The following is a 13,114-nucleotide window of genomic DNA, read 5'->3' as shown; positions in this document are numbered from 1 at the left end:
TTATCCTCAGGAGAGTGAGAGATAATTCATGGTCACCTGGTTGAAATAGAGTGCTTTTCTTCAGGGACACTCAGTATAGCCCATTCCTGCTGGGCTGTTTGCCTGTGGCTGAACAGAAATGTTCGCCGCTGTTAGCCACAGGGAGGGGGGAAGGTTGAGGGGGTAGTCACGCGGTGGGAGGAGGCAAAATGCGACCTTGTAACGAAAGCACATGTGCTATGTATGTAATGTTAACAGCAAGGTTTACCCTGAAAGAGTGTAGCGACTGTTTTATAAAATGTGTCTTTTTAAATACCGCTGTCCCTTTTTTTTTCTCCACCAGCTGCATGTGTTTCAATGATCACAGGATCTTCTCCTTCCCAGAGGCTAGTGAAGCTTAGAAAGAAAAAAAAACGCACTCGCGATGAAATGTTCTCCGAGCTCATGCTGTCCTCCCACACTGACAGAGCACAGACGAATGCGTGGAGGCAAATAATGTCAGAGTGCAGGAAAGCACAAAATGACCGGGAGGAGAGGTGGCGGGCTGAAGAGAGTAAGTGGCGGGCTGAAGACAGGGCTGAAGCTCAAATGTGGCGGCAGCGTGATGAGAGGAGGCAGGATTCAATGCTGAGGCTGCTGCAGGACCAAACCAGAATGCTCCAGTGTATGGTTGAGCTGCAGCAAAGGCAGCTGGAGCACAGACTGCCACTGCTGCCCCTCTGTAACCAACCGCCCTCCTCCCCAAGTTCCATAGCCTCCACACCCAGACGCCCAAGAACGTGGTGGGGGGGCCTCCGGCCAACCAGCCACTCCACCACAGAGGATTGCCCAAAAAAAAGAAGGCTGTCATTCAATAAATTTTAAAGTTGTAAACTTTTAAAGTGCTGTGCTTAAAGTGCTGTGTGGCATTTTCCTTCCCTCCTCCACCACCCCTCCTGGGATACCTTGGTAGTCATCTCCCTATTTGTGTGATGAATGAATAACGAATGCATGACTGTGAAGCAGCAATGACTTTATTGCCTCTGCAAGCGGTGATTAAAGGGAGGAGGGAAGGGTGGTTAGCTTACAGGGAAGTAGAGTGAACCAAGGGGCGGGGGGTTTCATCAAGGAGAAACAAACAGAACTTTCACACCGTAGCCTGGCCAGTCATGAAACTGGTTTTCAAAGCTTCTCTGATGCGTACCGCGCCCTCCTGTGCTCTTCTAACCGCCCTGGTGTCTGGCTGCGCGTAACCAGCAGCTAGGCGATTTGCCTCAGCCTCCCACCCCGCCATAAACGTCTCCCCCTTACTCTCACAGATATTGTGGAGCACACAGCAAGCAGTAATAACAGTGGGAATATTGGTTTCGCTGAGGTCTAAGCGAGTCAGTAAACTGCGCCAGCGCGCCTTTAAACGTCCAAATGCACATTCTACCACCATTCTGCACTTGCTCAGCCTGTAGTTGAACAGCTCCTGACCACTGTCCAGGCTGCCTGTGTACGGCTTCATGAGCCATGGCATTAAGGGGTAGGCTGGGTCCCCAAGGATACATATAGGCATTTCAACATCCCCAACAGTTATTTTCTGGTCTGGGAAGAAAGTCCCTTCCTGCAGCTTTTGAAACAGACCAGAGTTCCTGAAGATGCGAGCGTCATGCACCTTTCCCGGCCATCCCACGTTGATGTTGGTGAAACGTCCCTTGTGATCCACCAGAGCTTGCAGCACTATCGAAAAGTACCCCTTGCGGTTTATGTACTCGCCGGCTTGGTGCTCTGGTGCCAAGATAGGGATATGGGTTCCGTCTATAGCCCCACCACAGTTAGGGAATCCCATTGCAGCAAAGCCATCCACTATGACCTGCACATTTCCCAGGGTCACTACCCTTGATATCAGCAGATCTTTGATTGCGTGAGCTACTTGCATCACAGCAGCCCCCACAGTAGATTTGCCCACTCCAAATTGATTCCCAACTGACCGGTAGCTGTCTGGCGTTGCAAGCTTCCACAGGGCTATCGCCACTCGCTTCTCAACTGTGAGGGCTGCTCTCATCCTGGTATTCATGCGCTTCAGGGCAGGGGAAAGCAAGTCACAAAGTTCCATGAAAGTGCCCTTACGCATGCGAAAGTTTCGCAGCCACTGGGAATCGTCCCAGACCTGCAACACTATGCGGTCCCACCAGTCTGTGCTTGTTTCCCGAGCCCAGAATCGGCGTTCCACAGCATGAACCTGCCCCATTAGCACCATGATGCATGCATTGTCAGGGCCCATGCTTTCAGAGAAATCTGTGTCCATGTCCTGATCACTCACGGGACCGCGCTGACGTCGCCTCCTCGCCCGGTATCGCGTTGCCATGTTCTGGTGCTGCATATACTGCTGGATAATGCGTGTGGTGGTTGATGTGCTCCTAATTGCCAAAATGAGCTCAGCGGCCTCCATGCTTGCATTGGTATGGCGTCCGCACAGAAAAAAGGCGCGGAACGATTGTCTGCCGTTGCTCTGACGGAGGGAGGGGCGACTGACGACACGGCTTACAGGGTTGGCTTCAGGGAGCTAAAATCAACAAAGGGTGTGCCTGTACATCAAGGAGTATTTCAGGCAGGACTGCACGGAGGGTTCCAATAAGAAATGGTGCACCAAAGTTATCGTTGTTATTGGAACAAGGAGGTTAGGCTGGCCTCTGATTGATACATGGCTAGATTAACCTCGCTGCGCCTTCTCTGTGACTGACTGCAGTGTGATCTAGACAGGGGAGGAGGAAAATGAGTACAAAACAAATCTGGTCTATTTCTTGTTCTGACCCACTCCATCTATCCTTTACATCTTTGGCTGGCAGCAGACGGTGCAGAAGGACTGCATGCCATCCACATCTCATGGCTGCTTGGCAGAAGATGGTACAGTACGACTGCTAGCCATCTTCATCTCTTGCCTGCCTGGCATAAGATGGTACAATACGACTGTAGCAATCCTCATCTCTTGCCTGCCTGGCAGAAGATGGTACAGTACGACTGCTAGCAGTCCGTATCGCCTGCCCGCTCACCAGAAGACGGTTCAATAGGACTGCAGGACTAAAGAGAATGACCTGGTCAAGTCACTCCAAATTTAGTCCCTGCGCCCATGTCTGCCCAGGCGCTCCCAGCCGACGTGGCCAGGAGCACCTCGGACACGACGAGGACGACTACCAGTCATATTGCACCGTCTGCTGCCAGAAGGCAATGGGTTGCTGCTACTGTGCAGCAAAGCCGTACCGCGTCTGCCAGCACCCAGGAGACATAGGGTGACGGTTACCTGAGCGGGCTCCATGCTTGCCGTGGTATGGCGTCTGCACAGGTAACTCAGGAAAAAAGGCGCGAAATGATTGTCTGCCCTTGCTTTCACGGGGGGAGGGAGGGTGGGAACGGGGTCCTGACGATATGTACCCAGAACCACCCGCGACAATGTTTTAGCCCCATCAGGCATTGGGATATCAACCCAGAATTCCAATGGGCAGCGGAGACTGCGGGAACTGTGGGATAGCTACCCACAGTGCAACGCTCCGGAAGTCGACGCTTGCCTCGGTACTGTGGAAGCGCTCCGCCGAGTTAATGCACTTAGAGCATTTTCTGTGGGGGACACACACACTCGAATATATAAAACCGATTTCAAAAAACCCGACTTCTATAAATTCGACCTAATTTCGTAGTGTAGACATACCCTAAGTTTTCATAACGTTCATCTAAATTAAACCAATAAATGCTGTTTATGCTGTAGCTATTGGATTTTTCAGTGCCATATTACATGCTTGTATGTTTCGAGTTATAGATGCTGACTGGCACAGGTGCCTATCTAAATAGCTTACACAGAATCATTACTAATGCAAGAGTAACTTACCCTTCCTCTGTATGATGAAGTCACAGATTTCACGGTATTGGGAAAGATTGCCAAAGACTCTAACAGCCTCCAGAATTCCATCCATATTGCTGCTCATTAGCAGCTTTAGAAGCACTATTTGTTTGCACAGAAACAAAAAAGGTACAGGTATCATTACTTATAATTTATATAGCCCCAAATGTGCCACTAGGCCCTTTACAGATACATTTGAGAATCCTGTCTTGAAGGGTTCTCAAACTAAATGGACAAAGTAAACATGGGAGGGGAGGGGGGTTGGATGAAAAGACAGGACGGACAGACAGAAAGGCGATGCTTAGAGAACATATATTGTTCGTTCCATTTTTAATCATCTGTTTAGTCAACACTTCCTTGAAAGGAGAAGTAGGGTTTGTGTTTTAAGGAGGGACATGAAGGGGACAGTGGGCAGAGACACCCTGAACTGGTTCAGAGAAGAATTTCCAGACAGAGGAGGTGGATTGGATAAGAATAGTATAAGACTATACATATAGCAGTTAATTTGGCAACTGGGGTGCAGTGAAGGGGGTAAGTGGAGGAGTAAAATGAGACTAAAGCATACGGGTCTGGCAGAAGCTAAGTTGTGCAGGCCGTTGAGACTTGTCAAGGGGAGAAAAGCTGGTGAAGAGACCTGATGAAGGGCTATGCATGGTTGGAGTGATGGGCCAGGTAGATTATTTTGCTTTGTTTTTACTGTGATGTTTCGAATGGACTGAGGTGAGAATTCAGAAGGCCAAAGAGGAGGCAACTTCCATAGTGTAGGAGAGAAATGATCAGGGCCTGGAAAAGAGGATTTTGCAGTGGGAACAGAGAGAAATGGAGGATTCTCAGACATTCTAGTGGGAAAACTGCAGGATTTAGGGACTGTGGGAGAGAAGAAGAGGCAATCATAGGGGATATCAAGATTGCAAGTCAATCTCACCAGAAGGATGGTAACGTTGCTGACAGTGATAGAGAAGGGAGACACAGATGACGATAAATGCATCCCTTATTCAGCTAATATTCCCACTGATGGCAATGGAAGTTTTGACTTTGTTAAGGACTGCAGGACCGGATCCTTAATGACCCAAGATCTATCAGGGATGTCACATCTTTATATAAATACAGTATTTATATTAAAAATTCAAATCTTTTCTTAGTAACTAGTTCGTGCCATCAAAACATCTACATTTAGAGAGGTGGTACGGTTTAGCAATAATCATTCAACTACAAATCTTGCTTCCCCATCAGCTCTCCTGTAAAATTGGACACATTCTAATGGTGTTATCAGCATTTAACTTCCAACTATCTTTTTACTCTCCTCATTTTGAAAAAGTGAACTTAAATGTACAGTACAGTTCCATGAAAAAATAATGTTTTTCCTGAGTACAACAGATTGCCAAGAGAGCGATTCTGATTACAGAAATAGAAACACTAAGCTTTATATAGCATATGACAATTCATATAATATCTGCTCACTGGAGGCAAAAAATGGTTACCAACCTGTTCTAACTGTTGTTCTCTGATATGTGCTGCACATGTCCATTCCACAACCCATTCTCCTTCCCCTCTATATTGCAGTCTGTCCAGTATGAAGGAACTGAGAAGGGCTGGGGGCAGCTCTGCCCTTTATACCATCATACAACAGCACAAGCTAGCAGAGGGCACATGCACTGTCCCGACAAGGGTACATGAGTGTGCGCATACCTAAAGTGGAATGGATATGTTCAATACATATCAGAAAACAACAGAAACAGAACAGGTTTGTAATTGTTTTTTCTTCAAGTGATTGCACATGTCCATTCCACTTCAGGTATGCACGCACTCATGTACCGTTGTCGGGGCAGTGCATGTGCCCTCTACTACCTTGGGCTGCTGTATGCCATGTCATAGCACTAAAGTATATGAGAAGAGATCTACAACAAGGTTCTTTGAGACGAGTCCTGAAGGCCCCTCATTCTTGTCTGCAATTGTCACAAACAATTATGAAGACTATTTAAACGGTTTATTCCTGTCTGAGTAAAATGCTAATGCTCCCCTAACATATAATATATGCAGTCTTTCATCATCCTTATGAGCTTGAGGCACAAGAAATTTGGTAAATATATTGTCTGATTGATGTGGAAGTGAGAAACCACTTCAGTCAGAAATTTCAGATGAGAACATAGGTATACATTGACCTTGTAGAAGTAGTCAGTAGTATATACTGTAGTAGTAGTCAGCAGTTCAAAGAGAGGACCCATTAGCTTTAACACCAGATTCAAGTCCCAAGAGGGAATAGGATCTTCTAATTTGTGGATATAAATACTCCAAATCCTTCATCTCCTCCTGAGGTGTTAGCCACCAAGTATCCAGGCTGCTCGGTGAAGGGCCTACAGGTTGGAACGGAGGTGCTGACCATGGTCCTGTGAGATGATGTCTGTGGCTGGTGGTAAGAGTGAAAAACTAATGCTGGCGAAGCCACATTGGAGCTATGAGCATGACTCAAGCATGATCCTGCTTGATTTTAACACTCTGCGTAGGAGTGGAACTGGAGGAAATGAGCACATGAGCTTGTCTGACCAGGGCAACAGGAAAGCGCCCCAGAGAGCTCCAGGGCTGTGACCTGCTTGTGAACCAAACTGCTGACACTTCCTGTGATTTTGGTTTCAAAACAGGTCTAGGTGGGACTCTCCCACAGTTGGAAAACGAACAGCGCAGGGTGATGCTTCTGCTGGAGGAGGGGCAGCAGCCTGGGGCCCCGCCACCGCTGCCACTCCGGGCAGCCTGTGGTCCCGCCACCCCTGCTCTGGGCAGAGGGCAGCCAGGGCTCCCACGTACCACAGCTCTGGGCGGAGGACGGGCAGGGCTCCCCACCACCACCACCACCACTGCCACTCTTGCGTCCGGAGAGCGGCCCAAGGTCCTGCCGCCACTGCTGCTAGTCTGGGAAGGGAGTGCAGTGGCTTAGGGCCATGTGACTGCCGCCAGTCTGGGTCGGGGGCAGCCACCTGGGGGCCCCCTGCCACTGGTCCCAGACCACTGCTTCAGGGCAGCGCCGGGGACCAGCTGTCTGGGGCTGCCAGAGCAGCCGCTCGTGCGGCTGACCCCAGGGCTTCCCCAGCTGCTGGAGTGGTCTTGGGGTCAGCCACACCACGACTGCAAAATTCACGGCAGTCACGGAAAGTCACGGAAGCTGTGACATCCGTGACCTCCGTGAACTATTCGCAGCCTTAACTATGGGTCTGAGACCTGCTTTTACTTTTTGCTTAGCGTTTTTACACTTTTTGTGTAACTGAGGAAAGTCCTCTAAGGTTCCCAACCAGAGGAGAGATTGTACCTTCTGAAGGAGAACTTCCTTGTAAGAGTGATCCGTGAAAAGGAACTGGGATGGGGAAATAGGAAAGGGGGGAGTAGAAATAAACTGAAGGGTGTTTCCCAATTCCACCATGCTTAAGACTCGCTAGTCTGAAGTAATACAGGTCCAAGCATTTAGATAGTGAGACAGCCTATTGGAAAACACTAGGGTAGGAGAAGTTGTCAAACAGGAAACTGGTAGGCTGTCCTTGATGAGCAAGTCAAATTGACAGCTTGGTGTTTCCACTCTGGACAAGCTGGCAGCAGATGAAAAAGTAGGCAGAAGTAGTCTCCTTTAACAGCTGCCTCTCCTCCTAGGCTGGCATGGTGGAAAGGTGTAAAAGAAGCATACTGATGAGGCTGTTGGGGACAGAACTGTTGCTTCTTTGGGAAAGGTGTATAAATGGCTATAGACTTAAGTGAACTGCTAGAGCCTTTGAGGCTATGCAGCTTGTAGTTGGTCTTCTGCAAAACAAGCATCAGTCCCTCAAAAGCAAGGTCCTGGATGGCTTGCTGGACCTCTTGAGGAAGACCTGATGGATTGGAGTCATGAACATCTGGGCACCGTGATGGCTGACAACACCATGGCTCTAGTCACAGAATCCACAACATCTAATGCAGCCTGAAGCAAGGTACTGGACACCATCTTTTCCTCAACCACCATAGCAAGAAACATTTGTCCTATATCCTCTGGCAACTTGTCCATGCTTTTTAAGTATATACATCATGAGTTTATTAAAATAAATATTCAGAAAGTTCTTTTAAGTTTCCCCTAAAGGCCAAGCACTTGGAAACTCATGTAGCTCACAGACCACTTGAGGTCCACAATCCTCTTTCTTGTGTCCACTACTGCCAGTGAAACAACAAGCAGATTTGTCCTAACTGGCAATGATAAACACTGCAGCTAGTCTGAAAGCTTTTTTCTGCTGGCTGCTTCCTGTTCAGCAGTTTTACGTGAGTAGCTCACATGACACCACTATATTTTCTGGCAGAAAAACTGGTCTCCAGCATTGCCTAGGAGTCATGAATTGCCCTGTTAGTTTTCAGTGCACACTCAAGACTGCTGCAGGAGCCACCATTCATCAGCCCTCACAGGAATCTTCTGCAGTGAAAGAGGGAACCACTGAAACCCACCCCCCTTCATGGAAGGGAGTAAGCCAATGAGAACCTTCCACTCTTCCTTTCTTTCCCCACAGAGAAGAGAGAGAACAGTTTGGTCTCATTCACATCCTTCCTTTGGATGTTGTTATACCAGAGATGACTTAACTGTGGCTCAGCCTTCTTAAGTGATACATTTTTTGTCTTTGGAACACACCTGACTGCAACACACAACAGGTATTTCTCAACATGTTTCCTGCGGTAAGCAACTGTCAGGCCCTCCTGCTACAAGACTGCATCTCTCCTACAAATTACTTTGTTCAAACAGTGAAATAAAGGGGAGAGAGGAATGTGGGTGGTTCCAGGGATGGTGATGAGATTGACAACACAGGCTGACAATAACTAATTCCAGCTCCAAGACCACACCATAGGCTGTATTTGGCTTCTGGCCAATAGTTATTAGGTGGCATTGGCTCTAGGCCATTTCTAAACTTGGATTTTCACCACTGAACAGTTTTCTGCACTTCTGCTTATCCATCTGAGCAGCAAACTTGTAGAACTGCATTTCATACTGAAATGCAAAATACTGTTAAAAAGATGAGAGAAAAATCTTAAAGCCTCATCCTCTATAACAAAAAAACAAGGAAGCATTGCCTAGTGCAGCCATGGTAAAAATGACATCATCTTACTTCCCAGATCTGCTCCCTATATACAGTCAGTCACGTCTGCTTATGTTAGTTACAAATTTATTAATTTTTTTCTCCTGTTAGCACTGAGAGCCATTACAGCTCTGGGGGAATGAGATGGATTCCATTCTGGCTCATAAGACAGCCACACCATTGCTACCTAGAGAGGAAACGTGGCCTAGCAGTGAGGGCACTGGGCTAAAAGAATATGGGTTCCAATTCCTAGTTCTGTCATCGATCTGCTATGTAGCCTTGGGCAAGCCACTTCCCATCTCTGTGCCCCCCTTTTACCCTTTGTTTGTTTTGTCTGTTTTGACTGTATCCTCTTCAGGGACTCTTACTGTATGTGCAGTATCTACTACAGTGAGGCCCCAATCTCAGATGCAGCATCCAGGCACCACCACCACCACCACTTCATTATCATCAAATTTCCAGGGCTGATGGTTTGATCTTTTAAAACTTTTTACTTGTAAATTGAGAAAATCTGAACTGGAGTTGAAAAAACATGCAACAACCCCATACTACTATTTTCACATTTTAGTTATTGAAGTTTTGAACAGCTTTACCAAAAATCGTATAACAGAAAACAATCTGGTGAGTAAGTGAATTTTTGGGGGAGAAAGGCTGTTTTTGCCAACAATGTAATGATTTCACAGAGTTCTAAAGACAAAGGTCTGGCATCGGATGCAAGCAGGGATTCTCTTCAGCTATGGGGAAAATTTGACCCTACGAAATTCCTATATTATACCACAAAATATTTTTAATGACTCTTTTCCACATTGCCCTAACATAATCAAAATACACATCTTATCCCAGATATTCTAAAAGACATACAGAAGGAATTGATTTTTAAAAACCTTACACTCCGCGATGTGTAGCTTCTTGTGTTCAATTACAGAATTCCTCCCTTTGTAATAGGATAAATTGTTGATTGTTGCGGTAGCGTTGATCACCAGCTCCTCACAGTCATCAATTGACTTGTATTCTGATATTTTAAAAAAATATATACATCAGTCTTACCTTAGAAGATTGATTACAGCTCAAGAAAATTAATTCACAGCCCAATTGACTGTAGTGTTGTGGCTCCCAAACTCTGTGCAAACAAGGGTTATATTGATAATCTGCCTGGACCATGGAAGATTACAACTAATTTGCATCAAGTGAAGCAGATTGCCCTGCCGAAGATAAACCATCGTCTGCTGGTTAGTGCTGGACAAAAGAATTAATGAAAAATATGTCCTGATTTTCAACCAGCTCTAATATTAGGGGCTGTGGACTCTGAGGCCTGCACTTCTGTAGTACAGAAGAACCACAGAGTTACGAATATCTCGGGAACGGAGGTTGGTCATAACTCTGAAATGTTTGTAACTCTGAACAAAACGTTAGGGTTGTTCTTTCAAAAGTTTACAACAAGCACTGATTTAATACAGCTTTGAAACTTTAGAATGCAGAAGAAAAATGCTGCTTTTAACCATCTTAATTTAAATTAAACAAGCATTGAAACAGTTTCCTTACCTTGTCAAATCTTTTTTTTCCCTAAACTTTCCCTTCATTTTTTTTAGTAGTTTAACACAGTACTGTACAGTATTTCTTTTTTTCCTCCTGTCTCAGCTGCTGTGATTGCATACTTCCAGTTCCAAATGAGGTGTGTGTTTGACCAGTCAGTTTGTAACTCTGATGTTCATAACTCTGAGGTACTATTGTAATAGTGAATGGCACAGCAGGATTGCATTTAGTTTGAAGGCCACTTGGTAGCTGCCTCCATTCTAAGTGTATCTGTACTGAAGCTACAGAATCCCTAATACTATTACAAACAAAAACTTGTAGCAAAGATTTCATGAATGCTGGCACTGTTGAAATTGTTCTTGCTCTTAAACCTATATGAAAACAGGATGGAAACAATTTATAGTTCCAGCCATCATGCTGCTAGCATGCCAAACTATTCCATTTTTTAGCAAGATGAGTTATAGCTGCCAGCAGCAGCAAGTAGCTCAGAAATGCCAATAAAAGCTCCATCCTCCAAGCTCGAAATATATAGAACTCCCCTTGATTTGGATAATAGTGTTTAAAATATACTGGCATGTAAGTTTTGCAGATTGTTTCTGCTGTACGAAGGCAGAACCAAGCAGAATGTGCTTGCAGAAACAGGTCCTTAATTACAAACTTTTTGTTTAAAAAAAAATCCTCTTATGTAGGGAGGAGGCAAGAAGGCAAGCTCACTATATGAGTTTTCAGTCAGACATGTTCAAAAGAAAATTCCCACGGTTTACTAATCTTTTTGTGTAGTCTGATTTATTCTTAATAATCTGATCTATAAATCCTATCTATGCATGAGGCTCCTTTGAATGCCTTGCAGGAAAGATGCTGGAAAGTTTAGTATGAAGGTGATAATTCTGCTACTGTTTAAAGTAAGTTAGTCTATACATTGCAATTATTAACATTAGCAGATTGATTTTCCTATTTTAACATCATGGCAGATTTAATTAAGGTTCTCCCAATAACAAAAGCTGAAGTAATGAAGTACTATACCTGCCTGACAGATTGAATGAAAATAATACATGAAAAAATGCACATAATATACAAACTTTACCTAGAACCGTAACAAGCAATGCCACAATGCGATGGTTAGCTGCCAGAACAGCACCTACACTAGGATGAATGGAGAGATTGGCAAGCACTCTAATAAGTTTTATAAGGACATCCTCTGTTTCTGAAGGATGCTTTTGTTTTGATTTGTTTTCTTCTTCTTCATGTTGTTCTTTTTTTGCATTCAAATCAAGTTCATTGTAGGTTTGGAATAATGATATCAAGGTGTCAGCACTTCCTTTCTCTTTAAAAAATTGTTCACGGGCCTGGTTGTTCTTTGCTGTTAAATTGCCAAGAATGAAAACAACACGGACAACTAAATCCTGCAATAAAATAAACAAACTCTGTTACACCGAGAGAAAAGTTGAAGTTGCTAGCGGTTTGAAGAACGTCAATATTTCATGTATTTCACAATTCAATGCAAATGGAAGAACACTAAATACAGCAAAAAAGGAAACAATCTTTGATGCTGTATTTGATTACTCAGTTGAGGGAAGAGTTTTAAAAAAAAAATCATCTCACAAAGGCAAACAGTTCTAGTACCATAGAGGTTATTAATCATGGGGGTCTCCTAAATAGAAGTAGTCTACTTCCATCAAATGACCAACAACCCAACAGGATAATAGAACATTTCAGATGGATATTCTAGTTATGTAAATGCCTTGCATTTGCAAGGTTTAATCAGTCTCCCAAATAAGCAGAGGGTTGCTTTGATGGCCAATAGGGCCTCATAAGCATTCTACCCTGCTACTGCTGCCCTAGAAAGCTTAAGATTTTAAAGCAATGGAAGTGTCACCTGATGTCCACAAGGAAGCACAAACCCAACAACGAGAATTCTGTTCAGATGGTGTCTATAAAGATTTATTTCCTCCTGGCATTTCTCTTTTAAATAAAGTGTGTGTGTGTGGGGGGGGGAAGAGGCGCAAATCAAGAGCCAATGAAAAAGGTCTAGTCTGCTATGCCACAGACCTCCCAATCCTAATACTACATCTCCCTCATTGCCTTCATTTCGACCACCATGGGGATACAGCAATCTGTGCGATGCAGGAGCTGACTGACTCAGGTGTCATCCCACAACAATACCCCCAACTGCTATTAATTCAACAGTATGGGCTGGTTTAGCTTTCAGAATTCTCCTTGTTTTCTCTCCCAAAGATGAAATTACTCAAAAAACTGTCTCGACCCCCATCAACACCTAGCTAGTTTCCAAAATGGAAAGTCCAAGTACTGGCTCTGTTTCAACAATACAGGGAAAGAAGTGGCAATCCCCTGAGTGCAGCATAGTCAGTCTACCCCTAACCGTTAAACGACTGTACTTGCACTAAACCACTGCTTTGACAAACACCCTACACGTTGTTTTTCTTGAAATACAGGAATCCCATTCAGACACTGTAATCCCCCAAGGAATAAACCCCATACTTTATCAAGAGACATTCAAAGAATGGCAACTTGTTACTGTACATGTATTAACATTTGATAGAGAAATTTTTGCAATTTAATCAATGGATCATATATTCCTCCACTAATAATTTCTCCTCTTTTGAACCACTCCCACAAGGCCTTGCATCACAGAGATACATCTATGTCC

The 13,114-nt window shown here is 44.8% G+C and overlaps 1 protein-coding gene across 9 annotated transcripts in view; it reads right to left on the bottom strand.

The window, feature by feature from the left end:
• ARMC2 (armadillo repeat containing 2) overlaps positions 1-13,114 on the bottom strand; it is a 135,694-nt gene that overhangs the window by 19,958 nt on the left and 102,622 nt on the right. For all 9 annotated transcript variants that reach the window (XM_073336949.1, XM_073336955.1, XM_073336952.1 and 6 more), the window contains 3 exons: positions 11,531-11,849; positions 9,803-9,925; positions 3,827-3,940 (listed from right to left, as the gene is read on the bottom strand). In XM_073336949.1, coding sequence (XP_073193050.1) covers positions 3,827-3,940; positions 9,803-9,925; positions 11,531-11,849 — 556 coding nt within the window. The remainder of the gene's footprint in view (positions 1-3,826; positions 3,941-9,802; positions 9,926-11,530; positions 11,850-13,114) is intronic.

Source organism: Lepidochelys kempii, chromosome 3, assembly GCF_965140265.1.
Source record: "Lepidochelys kempii isolate rLepKem1 chromosome 3, rLepKem1.hap2, whole genome shotgun sequence".
Lineage (NCBI taxonomy): Eukaryota > Metazoa > Chordata > Testudines > Cheloniidae > Lepidochelys > Lepidochelys kempii.
The sequence above is the reverse complement of the archived record's forward strand: the minus strand, read 5'-3'. Positions and strand labels throughout refer to the sequence as shown.